Source organism: Amphiprion ocellaris, chromosome 7 (assembly GCF_022539595.1).
Source record: "Amphiprion ocellaris isolate individual 3 ecotype Okinawa chromosome 7, ASM2253959v1, whole genome shotgun sequence".
Lineage (NCBI taxonomy): Eukaryota > Metazoa > Chordata > Actinopteri > Pomacentridae > Amphiprion > Amphiprion ocellaris.
Window position 1 is genome coordinate 36,419,533 of NC_072772.1, and position 23,001 is coordinate 36,442,533.

General features: G+C 38.9%; 1 protein-coding gene and 1 long non-coding RNA gene across 3 annotated transcripts in view; one reads left to right on the plus strand and one right to left on the minus strand.

Annotated features, from left to right (window-relative positions):
- The first annotated feature begins 1,217 nt into the window (after window positions 1-1,217).
- Window positions 1,218-23,001, plus strand: part of clip3 (CAP-GLY domain containing linker protein 3) — a 29,462-nt gene continuing 7,678 nt past the window's right edge. The window contains exons 1-14 of one of the 2 annotated variants that reach the window (XM_035942065.2): window positions 1,218-1,377; window positions 8,804-9,228; window positions 10,424-10,563; window positions 13,444-13,537; window positions 14,631-14,792; window positions 14,883-15,001; window positions 16,167-16,403; window positions 18,073-18,123; window positions 18,303-18,438; window positions 19,562-19,717; window positions 19,804-19,935; window positions 21,786-21,909; window positions 22,117-22,184; window positions 22,702-22,774. In XM_035942065.2, the coding sequence (XP_035797958.2) occupies window positions 8,814-9,228; window positions 10,424-10,563; window positions 13,444-13,537; window positions 14,631-14,792; window positions 14,883-15,001; window positions 16,167-16,403; window positions 18,073-18,123; window positions 18,303-18,438; window positions 19,562-19,717; window positions 19,804-19,935; window positions 21,786-21,909; window positions 22,117-22,184; window positions 22,702-22,774 (1,907 nt within the window). In that variant the 5' untranslated portion in view covers window positions 1,218-1,377; window positions 8,804-8,813. Of the gene's footprint in view, window positions 1,378-8,772; window positions 9,229-10,423; window positions 10,564-13,443; window positions 13,538-14,630; window positions 14,793-14,882; window positions 15,002-16,166; window positions 16,404-18,072; window positions 18,124-18,302; window positions 18,439-19,561; window positions 19,718-19,803; window positions 19,936-21,785; window positions 21,910-22,116; window positions 22,185-22,701; window positions 22,775-23,001 lie in introns of both variants that reach the window. The other variant, XM_023296326.3, reaches the window with a different exon arrangement.
- Window positions 1,366-8,776, minus strand: LOC129349278 (uncharacterized). The gene is made up of 3 exons (XR_008602224.1): window positions 8,018-8,776; window positions 7,190-7,277; window positions 1,366-6,100 (listed from the first exon to the last, which is right to left on the minus strand). It is a non-coding gene; the product is annotated as an uncharacterized LOC129349278 (long non-coding RNA).

Below are 23,001 nucleotides of genomic sequence, written 5' to 3' on the forward strand. Positions count from 1 at the left end.
AACAGTCAAAAACCAGTACAAAGCCAGAACCAAAATCAAACCTAAACTACTCCTGCAGTAACAATCTAAGACCTGCCCAAGACAGTCAGAAACTAGTCCTAAACCAGTCCTAAAAAGGTCTAAAACCAGGACCAGAATCAAACCTAAACCAGTCCAAAAAAATGTTCAGAACCAGCCAGAATACAGTCTGGAACCAGTTCAGAAGCACTCCGAGAAAGTCCCAGAGCATGATGCTGCCACCTCCATGCCTGATGGTAGGTTTGGTGTTGTTGCGGTTAAAAAAAAGACCCACAGAAGATAGGCTGAAACTAGTCCAAAAACAAAAATAAAAAATCAGGACCAAAACCAAACCTAAACTACTCCTAAAAATAGTCCAAAAAACTCAAAAAATACCAAAATACAGTCTGAAACCAGTCCTAGAAACATGAAATCAGTTCCAAAACAGTCAAAAACCAGTACAAAGCCAGAACCAAAATCAAACCTAAACTACTCCTGCAGTAACAATCTAAGACCTGCCCAAGACAGTCAGAAACTAGTCCTAAACCAGTCCTAAAAAGGTCTAAAACCAGGACCAGAATCAAACCTAAACCAGTCCAAAAAAAATCTTCAGAGCCAGTCAGAATACAGTCTGGAACCCATCCTGAACCACAACTGAAACCAGTTTTAGAAACAGTGTGGAACCAGTCCAGAAGCCCCTGAGCATGATGCTGCCACCACCATGCTTCATGGTTGGTTTGTGTTCTTGAGGTTAAAAAAAAAGACCCACGAAGACAGTCCTAAACCAGTTATTAAAAGATCTACAACTAGAACCAGAATCAACGCCCATGCCAGTCAGAATCCAGCCTGGAACCAGTCCTTCCAGAAATCCTCAGAGCATGATACTGCCACCTCCATGCCTGATGGCAGGTTAAAGGCCTCATCTTCTCTCTGTGGAAACTTGTTCATATCTGTAGCTTTAAAAAACAAATTCATCATAATATAGTGGAGATTCTTTTGGAACCTGTGGATATTTTTTGTGTGGGATGTTTGTTTTGTTTGTTGTTGTTGTTGTTGTTGTTTTGTACTTTTTGAAGAACTGTGGACATTTCTGTGGAACCAGAGCAGTCTACAGGAGGAGGACATATTTGTGGTCATTTCTTAGCTCATCTTTCTGTTTATTCTGTTTTTTTTCTCTGCTTTTTGTTTATTTTTATTTTTAGCTCCAGACGTGCAGCTTCGGTAAGCAGCGGGTTAACGGACGGAGGGAACCGGAGCCGTCTGGAGGAGAGAGGGGGCGGCAGAGAGAGCTTCACCCGCATCACTGTCGTTTCTGCTGCGTACCGGAGAGGAGAGAACCACCGGAGATCCACCGGAGAACCACCGACGGCTTATTCGCAGGTAAATAAAACCCGTTTTTATTGTTGTTATCGACGGTTTGAGGATTGTGATCAGCGGATTCTCGGAGGACGAAGATGCTGATGCTGAGGATGATGACGGAGGATGAAGGCGGAGGCGCCGTTCAAAACAAAACCTCCCAAATAAACCCGTTTAAAGCCGTTTAAAGCTTTGAAAACCGAATCCTTGGTAATTTAAGGCGTGGATGGATCCAGCAGCGGAGCCTCGGTGCGTGTCTCTGCGGCTGCGTGTTTTCATTGTGTTCGTGGGGCGTTTTTCCGTCCCGCTCCTTACTACGCACATTGGCACAAACCACGTCCAGGCTCGGTTCTGCTGCTGTTTTAACGGCTTTGGTTCATAGACGAGGCGCTGTGTTTGGAACTGGACGCGGATTGAGCGTAAATGTTGCGCTATTTTGGGTCTGCGGTGGGGTTTGGTGTAAAATGGAGGCTGGATGGAGGCTGGATGGATGAAAGATGGATGAAAGATGGATGGTGGATGGATGAATGGATGGATGAATGGTGGATGTATGGAGGATGCTTCAGCCTCAACCTGCTGGTCACATCGTCTGAAATCCATAGAAATTACCGAGAAATGATCCGTTATGTCAACGTTTTGCTGGTTTTACTGGCTGTACTGGTGGTTTCCAGGGTTCCCAGTTTGCTTCTCCAGCGTCTGTGATCAATACAAGGTCATTGTAAACTCAGGGCCTGTTTATCAATAATAAACCCGCAGGAAACCAACGATAGACTGTAGAAATTCAGGGCAGATGTTATATTAATTCACTACAAATTGAATATAAAAGATGAATTCATGGATTAACTAATAAATAATTAACTATTTGGATAATCACTTAATCAGTTAGAGTATTTTTAATATAAACAGTTCAAATTCTGTGATTTTAGCATCTTAAAATTGAATATCTGTTTTTTTTTCTCCTCTGTGACAGTAAATTGAATATTTTTGGACAAAACAAGACATTTGAGGAAATTCTTATCCACATTTTTCAACAAACGATCCAAAAACCAATCAACAATGAAAATAATCTTTAGGTGTTGTTTTGGTTCAGTCTAGCTTTAACACGATCTGCATTTTCAAATCAATAATAAACAATAAATGTCTAACCTCTGACTAGACTGGACCAAAAAACTGCAACTATTATATGGATCAGAGGGAACATAGTGAGTTTAGTCACTTTATCTTAAGGGAATGTTAAAGTTACTGTCAGGGAAACCAAATGTATTGTGAGGAAATGCAAAGATATTGTGAGGGAACATGAAAATTAATTTGAGAGAACGCAAAAGTACTGCAAATGAAAACATAAGTGATTTTAAGGGAACACAAAAGCTTTGCAAAAGAACATGAAAGTTATTGTAAGGGAATGCAAAATATTTGTAAGCGAACGCAAAACTTACTTTAAGAGAACATGAAAGTTACTGTAAAGGAACGTTTTAGTTATTGTGAGGGAAATGTGAAAGATGTCGTAAGGGAACATAAAAGTTATTGTAAGGGAACGTCAGAATTATTGTAAGGGAACAGAAAAATATTACAAAAACACACGAAAGTTATGGTAGGGAACCCGAAAGTTATTGTCAGGGAACATCAAAGTTATCATAAGGGAACATGAAAGTTAATTCGAGGGAACACATAAGTAATTGCAAATGAAGACAAAATTATTAAAAGGGAAGATGAAAATTATTCAAGGGAACATCAGAATTATTGTAAGGGAACAGAAAAGTATTACAAAAACACACGAAAGTTATAGTAGGGAACCCGAAAGCTATCATAAGGGAACATGAAAGTTTTGCAAAAGAACGTGAAAGTTATTTCAAGGGAACATAAAAGTTACTGTAAGGAAACACAGAAATTATTTAAAGGGAACAGAAGTTATTGTAAAGGAACAGCAAATTTATTGTAAGGTCAGGTCAAAATTATCTCAGGGAACACAAAGTTATTGTTAGGGAACATCAGAGGTTTTGTAAGGGGACATGAAAGTTATTCAAGGGAACATTAGAATTACTGTAAGGGAACAGAAAAGTATTACAAGAAAACATGAAAGTTAAGGTCGGGAACTCAAAAGTTTTCATGAGGAAATGTCAAAGTTATTGTAAAAGAACATGAAAATTGTTGGAAGGGAATGTTAAAGTTATCATAAGGGAACGTGAAAGTTATTTCAAAAGTTATTACGAGGGAACACAAAAAGGTTGCAAGGGAACGGGAAGGCTAATATGAGAGAACCCAAAAGCTTTGCTCAAGAACGTGAACGTTATTGCAAGGGAACACCAAAGTTATTTAAAGGGAACACAAAAGTTTTGTCAGGGAACATCAAAGTTGCCGTAAGGGAATGTCAAAGTTAGTGCAAGGGAGTGTTACAGTTACTATAAGGGAACGTTAAAGTTATTGTAAGGGAACATTGACTAGTTATGGTAGGTAATGCAAGAGTTATTGTAAGGGAACATAAAAGTACTGTGAGGAAACCAAAGTATTGCGAGTGTCTCCAAACTTTTTGCCAGGAAATGTAAAAGTAGTCTGAAATACTTCTATCTGTGACCTGCAGGGGGCGCTGTGTGATTGTAACTGATTAACATGTTGTTCTGCTGCTGAAATCTGTTGATTTTTCGCATTAATTTGTGAACTTCTGGTTCTGCAGAATAAAATAGGAGCTGTAGCTGACTGTTGGTAAAATATCTGTAAAAATGACGAGATGTTCAGATTTTACTACAAGTATTTAGATTCTTGTGTATTTGAGGTCAAACTGACTGAACTCAGCACGAAGGCCCAAGAAAATCCTGATTAAAGTCAGGAAATCCGATCCAGTTGATCCGCGGACAAAGGTGTGAAAACAGGAAGTGGCGTCCAAACCGTCCTGCTGTAGTTTAGATGAAATTCTTGCAGATTTAATGAGATTATTGTGTGTTTGTGTTTGTGTGTTTGTGTGTCCATGCTGACTCATCGGTTACGTAACCTTGGCGACCTCAGCTGTTCAGATGGCGATTACCGTCCAGCTGAGAACAGATTACATAAAAAAACACGTTTAAACACAGAAATTAAACATAGCAGGAAGTCAAACTGAGCTGAAAGAAAAAAGACACGTGTTTGTCGCGTGTTGTTTCCATCATGTTACCTTTTAGTTGATGTTTGCAGAAAAAAACAAGCTGCATTTTGAAGTAATTTGATTTAAAATGTCCAAAAAAATCTCTTTGCATGTGAACGTCTGATGCAACTGACAGCAACATTAGCTTAGCATGTAGCTGCTGCAGACAGTGTGTGTGTGTGTGTGTGTGTGTGTGTGTGTGTGTGTGTGTCCCAGTTACGTCCAGACAGATAAAGAGGATGTTACTGGTTTAATGGTTTCAGATCTAAATGGAGGAGAAGCTCTAAAGAAAAAAAAGGGTTAAAAAGAGTCGTACATTTGAGGGAACACAAAAGTTACTGCAAGAGAATGTCAAAGTTATTGTTAGGGAACATAAATGTTATTGTTTGGGAACTGAAATGTTAGTACAAGGGCACACCAGTGTTTATGCAAGGGAACATAAATATTATTATGAGGGAACATAAATGTTGTTGTGAGAGAAGATAAATGTTATTTTGAGGTAACTAAAAACTTATTGTAAGAAAAGTTATTTTTAGAGAACATAATTGTGAGGGAACACAAAAGTTATTGTGAAGAAATACAAAAAAATACTGTGAGGCAACACAAGTATTATTTTTAGAGAACATAAAAGTTATTGTAACAGAACACAAACATTATTATAAGGGAACATAAATGTTACTGTTTGGGAACACAAATGTTATTGATGTGCAACATACATACTAAGGTTTTCCCGCTAGTATTTCCACGTTTTTAAAATAGTTTTTAAGTGTTGTGTACTTAATTACCATAATTATGAACAAGTTTTAAAGTTGACAAACATTTAAAATCTAAGTTGCTCAAACCATTTTCATTGTGTTCCCTCAACTTGAATTTAGTTTTAAATCAACTAAAGCAGAAAACTGAGTTTAAATTACACAAAATATTAAGATGATGCAACATTATTTTGTCAACACAAGTCACCAAAATAGTGTTTATATCTTTAGTTAGTAAATTCAATTTATTTTTATTATCTTGTGGTCATTTAATTAAACGGTGGGAACAGCTTCCTGAAAGTACTTCTACAGTCCTCGTCTCCTCAGAAACCTGATTAAAACTGAAAAAATCTACAGAAACCAACGTTCAGATTGATTATAAATGAGGAAATGTGTCTTCACTGAGGCAAACGGTGAAAACAGATGGGTTTAAAATCACATCTTTGACCTAAAAGTGTTGAAATCTGCAGCCAGGATCAGTAAATAATCTGAAATATTTGTGTTAATCCACTGCAATGTTGAAATATAGAATTAAAACTGTGGCTTTAGGTTGAATTTATGAAAGAAAAATCTACCTTTAAAGGTGCTTAAACTATTTTTTCTGCTTATTTGATCTCAGTCTGAGCTGCAGAACATAATTCAAAGACATAAATCCTGGTATATTTTGTGTTTCTTCCTCCTCTGGCGTCTGAAAACAGAAGATGGACGATGGAGGGAGAAACTCTCAGCCTCTCGTCCATTTGCTAAAGTGCAGATTAAACCTCCGGTCCTGTCCATGGCTGATGATGGACAGGCGGCGTTAGCGTTAGCATTAGCTCTTTAGTTGCTGCCGTTATCAGCTGCAGCTCAATTAGCTGGTTTCCACTCAAACAGGATGCAGCTGCAGACAATCACAGAAAACAAGGAGTCAGTTACACCTGAATCCATCAGTAAAAAGTAAAACCCTCTGACTGGACCTGAGTTCTGGTTTATCAGGGAAATGTTGGGTTTCTGGAAGGTTTTTATTTTTGCTCTTCCTTTAATCATTTATTTTACAGAGATTGAGAAAACCTGGATTCAGTCTGTCCAACATGTAGAAAATGGAGGCTCAACATAATGTAGATATTAAAGATTTTCAGGTTTTACTCCAGTTTAGTCTCTGTTCATCATCAGTAGAAAGATGTTTCACCATGCTGAATGTATCTCCAACAACTTGCTGCTCTGTTCACTGTTTCTGAGCCATGCTGCAATTTACTCTCATTCTAATTGTCTAAAATGACTAAAAATGTGTCTAAAATAACCTAAAACTTGTCCAAAGTCATATAAAATTGTCAAAAACGTACTAAAATTTTGTCCAGACTAACAAAAAATGTCAAAAATGACTCCAAACTCGTCCAAACCAACTTGAGAATCGTTCAAAATAACCTGAAAACTCTCAATAATTACTTGAAACTAGTTCAAAATCACTAAAATTTAGTTTAAAATGATGACAGAATAGACAATAGAAAGATGTTTCACCATGTTGAATGTATCTCCAACAACATTTCAGCGTATTTAGTGATGGACAAATAATTACATAATCATTGTTGTACTAACTTGGATAGATGCTGTTATAGTGCTTTAAAATTACACTGTTGTACCACCTTAAATACACCTTACTACCTTAAAAATACACATTGTACCTTATGTACACACTGTCTCACTACCTTAAATGTACAGTTATACTGTCTTAAATACACAGTGAATAAACATTTCACATATTCATTGATTTACCACGTTAGCCATTGTTGTATCACCTTATATATATTTATATATATATATATATATATATATATATATATATATATATATATATATATATATATATATATATATATATATATAAAAAAATAATGTTGTAAATGTAAATGCTCTGTTTTGTGATTTTAGGATGGGCTGAAAGTTAACATATTGACCATGTTGTTGTCCACACAGTCTAAAGAGATCTTACTTGATTTGGTCTGTTGAGAGGAGGACAGCATGGATGAGCTGCAGAGTAGTGATCCTGGTAACTGGACCTCATCCTCCAAGGCCGACAACTAAATAAATGAATAAGACATGTTGATGATAGCATCTGTAATTTAAAACCATTTTCTCCATTAACTGATTAATTATTGCTTTGTCCATACAATGTTAGAAAGTGTTACAAAAAATACATGTAATAATTTCCAACAGTGCTAAATGCCTTGTTTTATTTGATAACAACTAAAAACCACCATAAACATCTGTCTATAAGAAAGCAGTGCATTGAATTTCCACATCTGCAAAGCTGGAAAATCACACAACAATCAGCATTTTCCCTTGAAATTATGAAAATAGCTGCAGATTACCAGTACTCTTTACTTCATTGTGTTAGTTTGATCATTTGAATCATTTGTTTTATAGACTTGCATTACTGATACAAAACATAATGAACACATAAATTAGAATGTGTTCACAAAGAGTTCATTGGTTCTTCAAGAGAAATTTCAATGATTACCATATAGTTCAGTAATATGATTAATGGGTCGTTGTGTAACAACGTGGGAGGTTTTGAATACAGGTCTTGTTAGGAAATACTGCTGCTCCTTTTCTCAGGTTTTATAAGGAATTGTTCCATAGTTTGTTAGCTTAGCGGCGGCTAACTGGTTAGCAAACAACAGTTCAACACCAACCTCTGATCACTGATGCTGTGTCCTACCACGTTAGCTGGTGTAGCCTTCATAATATTAATGTGGGACTACTGTAGCTGTGTATTCATAGCGGGCTAACAGCAGGGTGTTGGAGAAATAAAACTTACCAGGATCAGGATCACTGGTCTGCATGGCAGACTCGTAGTGCATCAAGTCCAGCACGACTGTGGCGTTCAGGGCCCCGGCTAGAATCACAGCATGCAGCTGGTCAAAGCGGGATTGTTTTGGCCGATAACTGCTGCGTCCCCAGGAGCCGGTGGTTAGTTGGTGGAAACACAAGGAACTGGTGCTCAGTCAGACACTGGCTCCGAACTTGCACTGGAACCAGCTTGCTCGAAAAGCAGTATCGTTTATGTGAAAACTGTGCCTCTTGTTAAGCACTGCTTGAATGTCTTTGTGTTTTAGGCCGATTTCAAAATAAACCTCAATAAAACTCTCGTACAGGTGGGTGTCCTCCATTGTCGTTTCGCCAAACCGACATGTCCCTTCTGGGGCTCGGTAGGGAAAAAAAGTCGGAATATATGGAATGAAAGTCGGGATATATGGAATGAAAATCTGAATATATGGAATGAAAATCTGAATATATTGAATGAAAGTCTGAATATATGGAATGAAAGTTGGAATATATTGAATGAAAATCTGAATATATGGAATGAATGCTGTTTCAGTAACTGACAGATAATGACAGTCACAGAAAAGGTCGTCTGGTGTGAACATTTTTCATTTCATCATCTTCTCAGGACTCTTTAAACCGTTTTTCGATGATGTAATTTTAATATTTATTATTATTTATGAATATTTATTTGTTCATATTTTTGTTTTGAGATGTTTTTAAATGGGGAAAATATTTTTCTGTTTGCAGTGAAAGAAATCTGCCCCCTCTCTGTGTGCAGCGTCGTCAGCATGACTAAAGAGGAGAACCTGGAGGTGCAGGAGAAGGAGAGGCACGACCGGGAGGAGCAGGAGGAAGGTCGTGTCCAGAAGGAGGAGGAGGAGGCCCTGACCGAGGAGGAGGACGAGGACGAGGAGGACGAGGACGAGGACGAGGAGGACGAGGAGGAGTACGAGCTGGAGGAGGAGAGGGAGGCGGAGGAGAGAGCCGAGGACGAGGAGGAGGACGAGCCGGAGGAGGAGAGGGAGGAGAGGGAGGAGGACGGAGAGCCTCCTACTGGCCGGGAGGAGGAACCAGAACCAGAACCAGAACCAGAACCAGAACCAGAACCGCTGTCCGTGTCCGAGTACCAGAGTCCGGTCCACGAACCGCGACGCCGAGCCATGGTTCACCCCTCAGCCCAGGCCCCGCTGCCCAAAGACTACGGTAAGACATACCGCCTTAAATATAGGCCTGTGATGTCACCTTATATACTGTAATACCACCTTAAATATATGGATGTGATGTCACTGTAGATACTGTTATACCACCTTAAACACACAATGTCATTCTACCTGAGATACTTTCATGCCGCCTTATATATATATAAGCATCTGATATCATCTTAGATAGTGTAATACCACCTTAAATACACACTGTCATACCACCTTTGATATACAGTTGTACCGCCTTAAATACACACTGTCTTAAGGTCACTCAGTCACAGTACCCTAAATACATACTCTTGCACCACCTTAAATATTCATTGGCATACCACCTTAAGAGTATATACAGTTTTGACACCTCAGATACATAGTCATACCACCTTATATGCACGCTGTCATACCACCTTAAATAAATACTGTTTTAGTTCTTTGGCTAGCAGATTTACCCACAGACTACCCTAAATACATACAGCCATTCCACCTTAAATTCCCACTGTCACACAGCCTTAAATGCAGTGTCATACCACCTTAAATGCACCCTGTTGTAACTACTCAAAGACTACCTTAAATACAGTCATACCACCTTAAATTGTCCCTCAAAGCGTTACTTTATAACAGTTGCAGTGATCAACTGGAAAATTATTTTTAAAAATTCACCACAAATAAACCATTTAGTCAATCCAGATTCTGGAAAAAACTAAAAATTCTGACCTTTTTGGCAGAACTGAGAAGCCATGAGTGACTCAGCTGTGTCCAACAGTCATTTAATAAAAAATCTGAGAGTTTTCACGTGAACTAATCCCTAGTGTGAAAACAAAACTCTTGAACTAATCGTGTGTCTTTTGAAAACTGAGGCATAAAAATGTGACATTTAATCAAAATCAGTTAATTTAAATGCTTCGTTTGAAGGTTTCCCTCAGAGATAAACTTTAGTGTTTCTGCTGACAGACTGTCGCTGTTTGGACTCGTTGAAATTCATCAGATGCCCTCGGAGCTCCACAGAAATCACAGAAAACATTGAACACTCTGAATACGCTCCATCCGCCTCACAAATTGCTGAAAAGCAGCAAAGCAAGAAGCGGGAGGCAGAAATAACTGAATGTGGCATTCAGTGTCAGTCGGCTCTTTTAAAACCCTCACATCAGTGAAATAAAACCTCCTCAGGTGCCGTCCCCTGACCGTTGTTTCTCCTCCAGCCTTCACCTTCTTCGACCCCAACGATCCGGCCTGCCTGGAGATCCTCATGGACCCTCGGACCTCCATCCCTGAGCTGTTCGCCATCGTCCGTCAGTGGGTTCCTCAGGTGCAGCACAAGATCGACATCATCGGCAACGAGGTGAGAACTGACAAATAACCAGTTTTTACCTCAGAAACGGATCGATTCTCAACCACACGACACGCTAACATTAAGAAATTTCCAGAATGACACCATTTAACAGCCAGAAACTGTAAAAACTCAAAGAATCATTGGATTTTCAACTTTCCAACGGTCCTTGAACTGCTCATTGATGATTTACTAGATAGCATCTTTAATGCAACAAAATTGGGGAAATCTGTTTTAAAAAGCTGTCAATTTTGAAATGAATTACAGCTTAAAACTGTTTTAAAAGTAACATGAGAGTAAATTTTTATTACTTTTGTCAGATTATTCCTCGTTTATTTAATATTATTGTCAGGTTTTTCTTTTATTATGTCTTATAAACAAGTAAAATATTTTTCTTATACACATTTTGTAGCATTTTAATCCCGAATATGTAAATTCCTGCTGTAGAATCACACCATAAATAATTTACTTTTTCAGTTAAATTCTGTTTTTGTTTTTTTAAATGTGCATTAAATTCATTATTCTATTCTGTTTATGCTGCATGTTTGACTTCTTATTCATTTACTCCAGTCTGTTTTCATTATTGTCTAATTTAATAATAGTTTTATTGAAAACAGCTCCTTGTTTTCAGAGAGTGCAACACAAATAAACTTAATATTAATAACTTTTAGATAAAAACCTGCCTTTCTGACTCTGAATTCTTGAGTTTCAGTCATGGTTTTGTTGTTTTTTTCTCTGAAATCGGCTTCAGCTCCGATGGTGACCCAGATAAAACGTCTGCAGATAAAATGCTGCAGAGGCGACGACACGAAACAGAAGCTTCACCGTGACTCAGCAAAAAGGAAAAACAAACTCAGAGGCAGGATCAGGGACGAACCGGGACAGAAAAACTGCCAGAGTTTAACTGAACTTACTGATTTTTGTAATATAATGGTGTCAGGACAGGAATGAAGGATTTAATACTGAAATATCCAACATGCTGGGCTCATATGACAAAGATTTTTCTGCTGCTGCCACAGAAAACTAAATTTATTCTGCATTTCCAGACCTAAATCCTCGTCTCCAGTCTCTTCTTCCTCCATCATGAACCCTGAATAATCCCAATAATAATAATCATCCAGTCATTGATCCAGAATCGTTTCATTTGCAGAACTGATCTTTAAATGATGCGTTTGTGTTTTTACATGCTCATGTTTAATTAGTTAATCCCATAATTTAAGTTATGGTATCCTGGCAATATCGACATTCAATCATGGTCAGTTTAATTTGGCTTTTATGACAAGAATTTACAAAGGACAAGGACAGTTTCTGTCTTATTGACATCATTTTTTCTATTTTTATTGACTGATTATTGCAAAAATTAAAGAAATGTGCTCCTTTGGCTCTGATGCAGCAGCTGTCCCGCCCACGGCTCTCTCTGATTGGCTGTAGAGTAGCAGACAATCAACACTTCAAGCCATTGTTTACGCAGCGAAACATATGAGCACATTAGCAGGTCAATTATCAGCAGTGTTTGGGGGGTGAATTAGCATCAACTTTAAAAGGTTTAATAAACACTACAGTCTGCTGCAAACATTCTAAAAACAGCAATTCACTTGAAGCAGCTAAAAGTGGCTAACGCTATCTGTAGCATCGCAACGTGTTGCTAAAGTCTGATTATAGATCTAAATAAACATCAACACAAACCATTAGCTACTGTCACGTTGGCTTATGCTACGCTAATGGCTAGCAGCTAAGCTAGCAGGCAGTCACAGATTTAACTGAAACCGAGTCTGGAAAACAATAGCTAATAAATAAAGCTTAAAGTTCTGGACCAAAGAACTGGTGGCTACGATAGCTAATGCTATACTAATGGTTAGCAGCTAAATTAGCAGACATGAAACAGAGTTTGGAAAACAATAACTAATAAAGCTTTAAGATCTGGACCAAAATGGACCATTAAAGTGAGAACTGAACTGATTATTGAGGTCAGTTTTTGGCTTTTTAAATCATTTTTATCTATTTTTATTGACTGATTATCGCAAAAATAAAATAAAGATCCTCCATTGTTTACGTCGTAGTGAGACAGACGAGCACATTAGCTGGTGGATTAGCATAGCTGTGATTAGGAGGTGAGTTAGCATTAACTTTTAAAGGTTTTATAAACACAAGCATTCTTAGTGTTACACAGAAAAAACAATAATTTACCTGTAGGTGGTAAAAGTGGCTAATGCTATCTGTAGCATCGTAGCATGTTTCTAAAGTCATTAACTTTATCGATCAGTTCTGAGTGACTCGTCTCTCTGCAACAACTGAACAAGAAGCACAAACATCAACACAAACCAGGACATTAGCTGCTTTTATGGTTGCTAATGCTAAGCTAACGTCTAGCAGCTAAGTTAGCAAGCTGCCACACATTGAACTTAAACTAATAATGCTTTAAGATCTGGACCAAAGTGGACAATTAAAGTAATAGAAAAGGAAAATATGAACTAAAACTGCAGAAGAGCAGAAGACAAACTATTATTGCTCTCAATCAGTTGATCGATCAGTGAACAGAGGAGCATCGTAACATCAGGTGATGCTAAAATGTCATCACTGATATTTCTATTGTAAATGTTGAGTAATCCTTATTAATGAATGAAGTCATGAATGACAGATTTCCTGCTACCACATCCTATTAATCGTAAACTTTTAATGCATATTTGTTCCAAATAGCGGGGATCGGTCTGTCTCGATTATCAATAATCAATCAATCAATTGGTTGATCCCTACTTCGGATGACACTTCTTGTAGTTTTACCTTTGGTTGTTGTTCGTGGGATACTTTGACGTGTATTTAGAGGTTGTGGACACCAGAAAGACTGATCAATAACTGATAAATAACAATCAATTACTGTATCTTCCCTGTCAGATCCTGAAACGAGGTTGCCACGTCAACGACCGTGACGGTTTGACCGACATGACGCTGCTTCACTACAGCTGTAAGGCCGGAGCTCACGGAGTCGGTAAGAAGCTTTCTAACGTAGAATCCAACCAGTAGCCCAACTCATCTTCTGTCTTTAGAACCAAGACAACTAACGAGAACCGACACGTTGTTGATCCAAAAATCACAAATTTGACAACTTTTATCCTTAAACCCTCGATTCAGATGAAAACAAGAAGAGAAATTTCTTCCAAGTCTGGAATTATTCCTTCTAATACCAACCAAATCTCACAAAAGATCCCCCCAAACCTCCTCAGATTCATCTGGTTCTTCATCTACGGTAACTTTAGTAAAGTTCTACCTTCATCCTGTGAATATTTCCAGAATTGCAGGTCCTTGAAGTCCATAGAGGTGAACGTCCTCTCTAGAAAGTTCTAGAGTAGACCTACGGACAACTGGAGAAAGTTCTAGAGTAGACCTACAGACAGCTATAGAAAGTTCTAGAGTAGACCTACAGACAACTATAGAAAGTTCTAGAGTAGACCTACGAACAATTATAGAAAGTTCTAGAGTAGACCTACCGACGACTATAGAAAGTTCTAGAATAGACCCACCGACAACTGGAGAAAGTTCTAGAGAAACTTTCTCCAGGGGACGTTCTCCTTTCCTGCTTCCAGTCTTTAAGTTTAGTCTAATTTAGAACCTTCCAGGTCCTTGAAAAAGGAGATAAAGGAGGGTCCAGATTTATCACTTTTTAATGATACCAGATTTATTCTTTACACTATGACACTTGGATGGATGTAAAACTGATCTGGTGTCAGTTTTTACCAGAACTCAGATGTGTTTCTCCTCCTAAATGTCATGGTTCTGTCTGCTGGACTGATGAAGTTCTGAGGATCAGAAATGATGGGAAAAGTCCATTAAAAAGTGATGAATCTGGACCTTTGAGGGTCTGTAACTCTGGAAATATTCCCAGTATGAAGGGAGAACTCTGATCATTGATAAAGTTACTGGAGATGAAGAACTAGGGATGGAACTGATTGATTTTAATGGAACTACATTCTTCTTCTTCTATAACTTTAAATCAATCCTACCTGAGTCAGTGTCTGGGGTGTCTCTGGGGATCGGGTCGGAAGGTTCTGGGTTCTTTACGTTCGTCCTCGTTGTGTTTTCAGGCGACCCGGCGGCGGCGCTGCGACTCACCAGTCAGCTGATCTCTTTGGGTGCCGACGTCAGTCTGAGGAGCCGCTGGACCAACATGAACGCTCTGCACTATGCCGCCTACTTCGACGTCCCGGAGCTGATCCGAGTCCTGCTCAAAGCAGCCAAACCCAGAGGTACCAACGTTTAAATCACATCCACTGATCACTGAATATTCACCAATAAGTCAGTAATTTCAACCTCACCTTCTTCTTCTTCTTCTGCAGTGCTGAACTCCACCTGCAGTGATTTCCACTATGGCACGGCGCTCCACATCTCCGCCTCCAACCTTTGTCTGGGAGCCGTCAAGTGTCTGCTGGAGCACGGAGCGAATCCCACCGTCAGGGTAAAAAACAACTCTTTAATCACAGTTTCTAGCTTTATTCAGTCTGACAGAATGCTCCTTTATTCTACCGATCATGTGGCATCACATCCAGCCTCTTAATGTCAGGATGAACTGCAGAAAGTGCATTCAGACGTCCAAAATCTGGCTAGTTAGCTTAACCCGCCACATGTTTAATATTGACAAGGTGCAGCAAAAAAAGACAGATTTAGTGGAGATTTTAGTGTTCTAGCAAGCTGCTTTAGTTCTAGTTTTTGCACTTTTGCACAGAGATTCTTTTTTTTTAACCCTTACAGCAAAGGCCCCAACACTCAAAGAGGATCTCTATTGAAAAAAGTTTTCATTCTAGCAGTAGACTTAGTTCAAATCAGGCTTTTTCCACTTTCAAAGTTCCTCTGAACTCATAGATACACCTCGATACGTCTGTTTGTTCTGATGATTTACTGAATTCGAAACCAAAATGACATAATGTTGGCATTTCAGCTAGAAAATGCCAATAATTGTCTTTGTTGGGTCTTAAAGTATGTCTTAAAGTCATGTTTTTTAGTTTTTAGGTGCAGAAATGACATCATCTACAAGGCCGAAACACAGAAAAGACAGTTTCTCATAAACTGTTCTGTTTAAACAAATCAAAAGACAGTTTTAGGAGCTGATTTGGAGATTTTAGCATGCTAGAGCTAACAGCAAACTATTTTACTTCTATTCTTTGCATTTTTGCACAAAGATTTAATTATTTTCAAACTCTTACATCGAGGTTCCAAGACATGTACTGAGTCTCTTTGTGGACATTCTGTGTCACATTTTGGTCATTTGGTTGGTCTTTGTTCTAATTTGGTCCCTTTGTGGTCTTTTTGCATCTCTTCAGTTCATGTCTGTTCAATTACGTCTCTTTTTGGTAAATTTTGGTTGTTTTAAATTTCATTTAGGGTGTTTTTCATCTCTTTGTAGACATCCTCTGTCACTTTTTGGTCCTTGTAAAACCCTGTAATGTTTCCATAGATCTGTGGGACTTTATATTGCAATGAAAAATGGCAACACTCCAAACCTTCATAGCATTCAGATGTTTAAATCCGAAGACTTACTTCCTCTTGAGCTCCTAAATCACCCATCATTCACCTGGAACGTGGCCCCTTTAAATCCTCTGTTGTCTTTTGGTTTGGTTCTGCAGAACGATAAGGGTCAGGTCCCCGGAGAGGTGGTCCCCGACCCGATGGACATGAGCCTGGACAAGGCGGAGGCGGCGATGGTGGCTAAAGAGCTGAAGCAGCTGCTGCTGGACGCCGTCCCGCTGAGCTGTAACCTTCCCCGAGCAACGCTGCCCAACTACGACAACATCCCTGGAAACCTGATGCTGTCCTCGCTGGGGCTGAAGCTGGGAGACCGAGTGGTTCTGGACGATATGAAGGTCAGAGGCTGCAGAATAAACGGACACACGGATGATTAAATCAAGTCTTAGTGCAGAAAATATCTGCATCAGGACAGGAAAACGGCTACAAAATACAACACAATGGTAGATAAAAGGAGTTATGTGACACACAAGCATGAAAAGGTTTCCCCCAGGAGGTGGTGGAGACCAATAACAGAGCTAAAAGACGCTAATTATTGGAATTTGATTCATGAAATTAATTTTCAATTCAATTTTATTCATATAGTGCCAATTACAGTCAAATTGTCTCAAGACGCTTTACAGAACCCATATGCCTGAACCCCAGAGCAGCCCTAAGGCGACACTGGCAAGGAAAACACCCTTTTAACAGGGAAAGAAACCTCGAGCAGAACCCGGCTCTAATGTGGGGGGAACCCATCTGCTGCTGGCCGGATGGGTTGAGAGGGACAGAAGAGGTAGAGAGGTAGAGATAGAGGTAGAGGTAGAGGTAGAGGTAGAGGGGAAGAGGTAGAGGGTTAGAGGTGGAGGTAGAGGGATAGAAATAGAGGGGAAGAGGTAGAGGGATAGAGGTGGGGGGGGGCAAGGACCATAGAACACACAATTTGACACATAAATTAGCAGCTAAACCTTGTGTTTCCATTAGGAGGAGAGAAAGACCAAAAACAGAGCTTAAAGACGGGGAATATCGGACTCGGATTCATGACATGTCTGGCTAAAAAAACAGATATTTCCCTCAGGAGGCGGTGGAGGCCAAAAACAGAGCAAAAAGAAAGTGAAAAGTTGGCATAGATTCATCACATTAACAAGTAAAACCCAGTATCTTCTCTGGAGGTGGTGGAGACCAAAAACTGAGCTAAAGGAAAGCAAATATTAAACTTGGATTCATCATATTAGCAGCTAAAGAGCTAAACACTTCTATAAGGAGGTGGTAGAGATGAGAAACTGAACTAATAGACAATAAGTATCTGATTGAACTTTGATTCATAACATCTAGGACCTGATGTTTACACTAGGAGGTGAGAAAGACCAAAACAGAGCTGGAACACAGTGGATATTGGAGTTGGACTTGTGATATATCTGGCTAAATAACCAGATATTTCCATTAGGAGGTGGTGGAGACCAAAAACAGAGCTACAAGATGATGAATTCTGCATTTGTATTCATCATGTTTGCAGCCAAAGAGCTAAATATTTCCTTCAGGAGGTGGTGGAAACCAAAACCAAACCTAAAAGACAATGAATATTGGTTATTGATTCCTCATATTAGCAGCAATAAACAGATATTTCCTTCAGGAGGTGGTAAAAACCAAAATTCACGCTAAAAGACACTGAATATTGGTCTTGGATTAATCATACTATCCACTTAAAGCAGATATTTCCCTGTGGAGGTGGTAGAGGTCCAATGATTTCCATTAAAAACCAAACAAAATTTCACAACTTTTGTAGAAAAAAAATCCTTAATTGCAAATTTTATCTTTGTGTGAAAATGTAGTGACCGTCCTACTTCTTGTTATTGGAAGTCGAGTTTTGTTTAGCGGCTCTAAAAGCATCTAACACCTCTGCTTTTAGATTTAAGTTATTAATGCACGGATATGTGAACTGGTCTTCCCCAGGTGGAAGCAATTGTTGCATTTGAGCTTCATTTAGCAGTAATGTGGACTCTGAACAGTTGTGTTCTCGCTGTGTAGCTCCAGAGAGACCAGAGCCGAGACGACGGCCCGGCTGAAAACCTCACTCAGGTTGGTTTTAGCTCCGGCCGGCTGGATCGTAAACTAACCTAGCAACATGTTGTCTCCCCGATTAAACTCTGTCCACCTTCACTCCACCTGTCACATTCCCAACCCATTAAAAGCCAACCAGCTCCTGGATGTTGGCGGCTGTGTTTCCTGACTTCGGGATCTTTCCTTGTTTCTCTCAGAGCGGCACTTTGAGGTTTTGCGGCACCACGGAGTTCGCCAGTGGTCAGTGGGTCGGCGTGGAGCTAGACGAACCGGAGGGGAAGAACGACGGCAGCGTGGGCGGTGTCCGATACTTCATCTGCCCTCCCAAACTCGGTAACAACTCCTCAGAGAGACACGATCATGGTGGTGGATTTATCAGTATGCAGAGGGAGCTGAAAGAGAAGGAATGTTGGACTTCAGCAGCTAAAATGCTAAATATTTCCTTCAAGAGGTGGCAGAGACCAAAAACTGACCAAAAACATAGCAAATATAGACTTAACGTAAATAACGTAAAATTGTCACATTAGCAGCTATAAATAGAGTTAAAGATGGTGAAAACTGGACTTAGATTCAACACATTAACAGCTAAAGAGCTACAAAAAAAATCCCTCAGAAAATGGTAGAGACCAAAAACAAGCTAAAAGAAAGTAAATGTTGGACTTGAATTCAGCAAATTAGAAGCTAAAGGGCTAAATATTTCCCCCAGAAAGTGGTAGATTCCATAAAAACAGGTATGACACAATAAATAGCAGCTTAAATTCATCACATTAGCAGTTAGAACCAGATACGTTCTTCAGGAGGTGGCGGAGACCAAAATCAGAGCTGAAAGACCCTAAATATTGGTCCTGCATTTATTGTATTAGCCGCGAAAGAGCTAAGTATTTCCCTCAGAAAGTGGTGGAGACCAAAAACAGAGCTAGAAGATGTTGAATTTTGGACTTGGATTTATCATATTAGCAGCTAAAAAGCTAAATATTTCCCCTAAGGTGTGGTAGAGACCAAAAACAGAGCTAGAAGATGTTGAATTTTGGACTTGGATTTATCATATTACCAGTTAAAGAGCTAAATATTTACCTTAGGGTGGGGTAGAGACCAAAAACAGAGCTAGAAGATGTTGAATTTTGGACATGGATTTATCATATTACCAGTTAAAGAGCTAAATATTTACCTTAGGGTGTGGTAGAGACCAATGCAGAGCCAAAAGATGGCAAATATTACTCTTGGATTTATTATATTAGCAGCTAAAGAGCTAAAAATTTTACTTCAGGAGATGGTAGATATCAAAAACTGAGCACAGAGGTGGTCATGCTGCTCTACATAGAAAAATGTAGCTACTGTCTGATTTTATCACCACAACTACCTTTGATTGTGACCAAAATGGTGTTTCAGCAACACTAACTCACATTGTTGAATGGAATCAGAGGTGTTGAGGGTTCGTCTTTGTCTTCTTCTGCAGGTATTTTCGCGCCAGTGTCAAAGATCTCCAAAGTTGTGGACCAGACGCCTTCCTCCGTCACCTCGACCCCCAGAACTCCTCGCATCGACCTGGCCTCCCGCCTGGCTGGGAAGACCAAGAAGGAGAAAGAGAAGAAGGAGAAGGAGAGGGAGAAAGGTAAACTAGGTCCTACTCATGGCTCTGATTTTAATAAATTAACAACCAGGTCGTCTTCGGTTTTAACAGAGTTTCTTTGTTCTCAGCCCAGAGGAAGAAGTCCTCAGTGGCCAGTCTGGATCCAGAGGGGCTGAATGTTGAGGTTGGAGATCAGGTTCTGGTGGCCGGACAGAAAAACGGCATCGTTCGTTTCTACGGGAAGACAGACTTCGCTCCAGGTGGGTGGATTTTAACAACACTGGATGCCATTTATAGCCAAAGATGTGGGTGGTTCTGTCATTATTTCCACTACTGAACCCCAGTTATTCCAACCTGAGCTGCTACCTTCTTCTTAGTGAGACACAATGCAGCATAGTAGCATGTCAGCATAGCAACGGGGTGTATTTTAATCCAAACTGTGATCTTTTTCTAAACTGAACCAAGTAATTTTGGCAGCTAAACTTAACGGCATACTTTTGGCGGCAAACCTTAACCAAATAGTTTTGTTGTCTAAGCTTAGCTAAGTAGCTTTGGTGTCTTAATGTAATCAAGTAATTTTGGCAGCTCAACCTGAGGGACTTTGGCAGAAAAACTTGACTGAATAGCTTTGGTGGGAAGATCTGAGTCGTTTTGGTGGGAAAACACACCTGAGTTGTTTTGGCAGAAAAATTTAACTGAGTAAAATTGGCAGGAAACATAACCTAACATAAAACATAATCGAACAGTTTTGGCAGCTAAACCTACCAGAGTAGTTTTGGAGGGAAAACTTAACTGTCTAGTTTTTGCAGCTAAATTAACCCAAATAGTTTTGGAAAAAAATTTTACAAAGTAATTTTTGAGGCTACATTTAACAAAGCAGTTCTGTCACCTAAACTTAGCTAAGTAGTTTTGGTTCATAAACCTCACCAAGTAATTTTGGTGAGAAAACTTGACTGAATATCTTTGGCGGCAAGATCTAACCCAGTAGTTTTGGCGGCAAAACTTAACCCAGATTTTTTGGTGGCTAAGTATAACCAAGCAGTTTCCTAAGCTTAATAAAATTTAGTAGTTTAGTAGTAGTTTTGGTGCCTTAATCTAACCGAGTAATTTTGGTGGCTAAACTTAGTTGTTTAGTTTTGGCGGGAAAACTCCCCCGAGTTGATTTGGTAGCCAACCATAACAGAGTTGCTTTTGCAGTTAATTTTACTCCAAATAGTTTTGGCAGAAAAATTCACCAAGTAGTTTTTGAGGCTCTTTTTGGCTGAAAGCATGGTGTTTTAATGCGAGTTTGCAGGTTTCATTTTTAAATTTAGTGTACTGTGCCTGTATTTGCTACATGTTAAATGTATGGAAAATTATTGTTGTGGTTTTATGTATGTTTCAGAGGTTTATTGTCCTTTTACATCATTTTTTTGTCCTGTTTTGGTAATTTCCTGTCTCATTTTGATTGTTTAGCATCTGTTTGTAGTTTATCTGTCCTTTTGAGGTTGTTTTGTGTGTCATTTCGGTCATTTTTGCATGTTTTTGTGGTAAACTTTAGGTAATTTTGTGCCATAATTAGGTTATGTTGCCCTATTATGGTAGTTTTTCCTCAAATGTAGAACATTTTGTGTCTAATTTCCAACATATTTCATGTATTTGCAGCCCTTTTATGCCTCTGTGTGGTCATTTTGAACCTCTTTATGGTTGTTTTGTTAACTTATTTTGATCATTTTCTGTTTTATTATGATTTTTCATTTCTATTTGTTGACATCCTGTTCCGTTATGTTTGTCTTGCATCTCATTTTGTGTCTCTTTATGGTCATGATTGCATCTCTTTGTGGTTGTTTGTATTTAGCTATTGTTGTTTAATGTCATTTTGCATCGTTTTGTAGCACCTGTCTTTCTGTTTGTGATTATTTGTGTCTTATGTTGGTTGTTTTTGATCGTTTCCATCACATTTAATGTCACAGTTTGGTTGTTTGGAAGCAGAGTTGAACAATATTGGACGATAACTTCACCGGTGACAGTTTATTTCCTGTTACTTGGTTTTTCTTTCACTGAGCAGCACAAACCTCATCTTCTCTGTGATCAGCAGCTTTGAGTCACTGATGTGTTTGTGTCTCTGCAGGTTTCTGGTTCGGCATCGAGCTCGACCAGCCGACAGGGAAACACGACGGTTCGGTGTTCGGCGTCCGTTACTTCAGCTGCCTGCCCAAATATGGAGTGTTTGCTCCGCCCTCCCGCGTCCAGAGGTAAAGAACACCTGCAGGAGTGAGGATTTATTCTGTCAGGTTTAGGGACGTTTCTATGATGATTTTAAAATAGTTTGTCTTGGATAAAAAACACAGTGAAACCAGTTATGTTCAACCACTTCGAGCTTCAAAATAGAAGCTATATTCTTCTGTAAAGTCTTGAGATCACCACTAAACTGACAGATTTCTTTGTGGTTGTTTTGTCAGAATTGGTGGACCCAAAGACGGCTCACAGACCGATGGATCGATGGTGAAGAAGGTCCACCAAGTCACCAGTAGGTGTTGGTTTCATACGTTTTTATTTTATTTTAGTATCAAGACATGAAGTCCACTTTAACACCAGTTATCCAAAACAATGACGGCTTTAAAAAAATCACCTAATCTGTTTGTTTTTACTGTTTTAGACAAGTCAAAGCGTCTCCTCAGCAGAACTTTGCACCACCTGTAATATTAAACGAGTCCATTCTGGTACATTTATGTAGATTTTCTGTAATAAATTAGAGATTTAGAGTTTCTGAAACTCGAGCTAAGAATGGATTCTGTTCTGAAACTCTGTTTATTTCTATTTCTGCCCTTCTGTAATCTAGTTTGAGAGTAAATTTATTTCATTGCTAATAGGAATGATGGTCAAAACTGCCAAAATTGACTTCAAAATTTCCCTTTAATTATCACTATTTTAATTATTACTGCTGTATTTACTCATTAAGTCATTGATTCATGTTGGTTTTCTCGGTTTTAACATCATTCAAAGAGTGTTGTTTGTTTGTTTATTGCTTGTTTGTTTGTTTGCAGTGTCGCAGCCCAAACGTAACTTCAACACGATGCGTTCCCCTAAAGACCTGACTTCTGAGAGCTCCATATCCAGGTGAGAACAAACCTGACAACATGCAAATATTAATAATGACGTATTTTTCTTCATAAAACACCTTGGAAAGTATTAAAAAGTCTGACATTTACTTTCTTAAATAGGTCTCACTTCCTGTTTTTTCTACATTATAATTACTTTGTATAAAAATACAGATTTTTTTTTACAGTTTTGACCTTTATTTTGACAGTCAACATGTAAATTAATACTTTAAAAATATATTATAA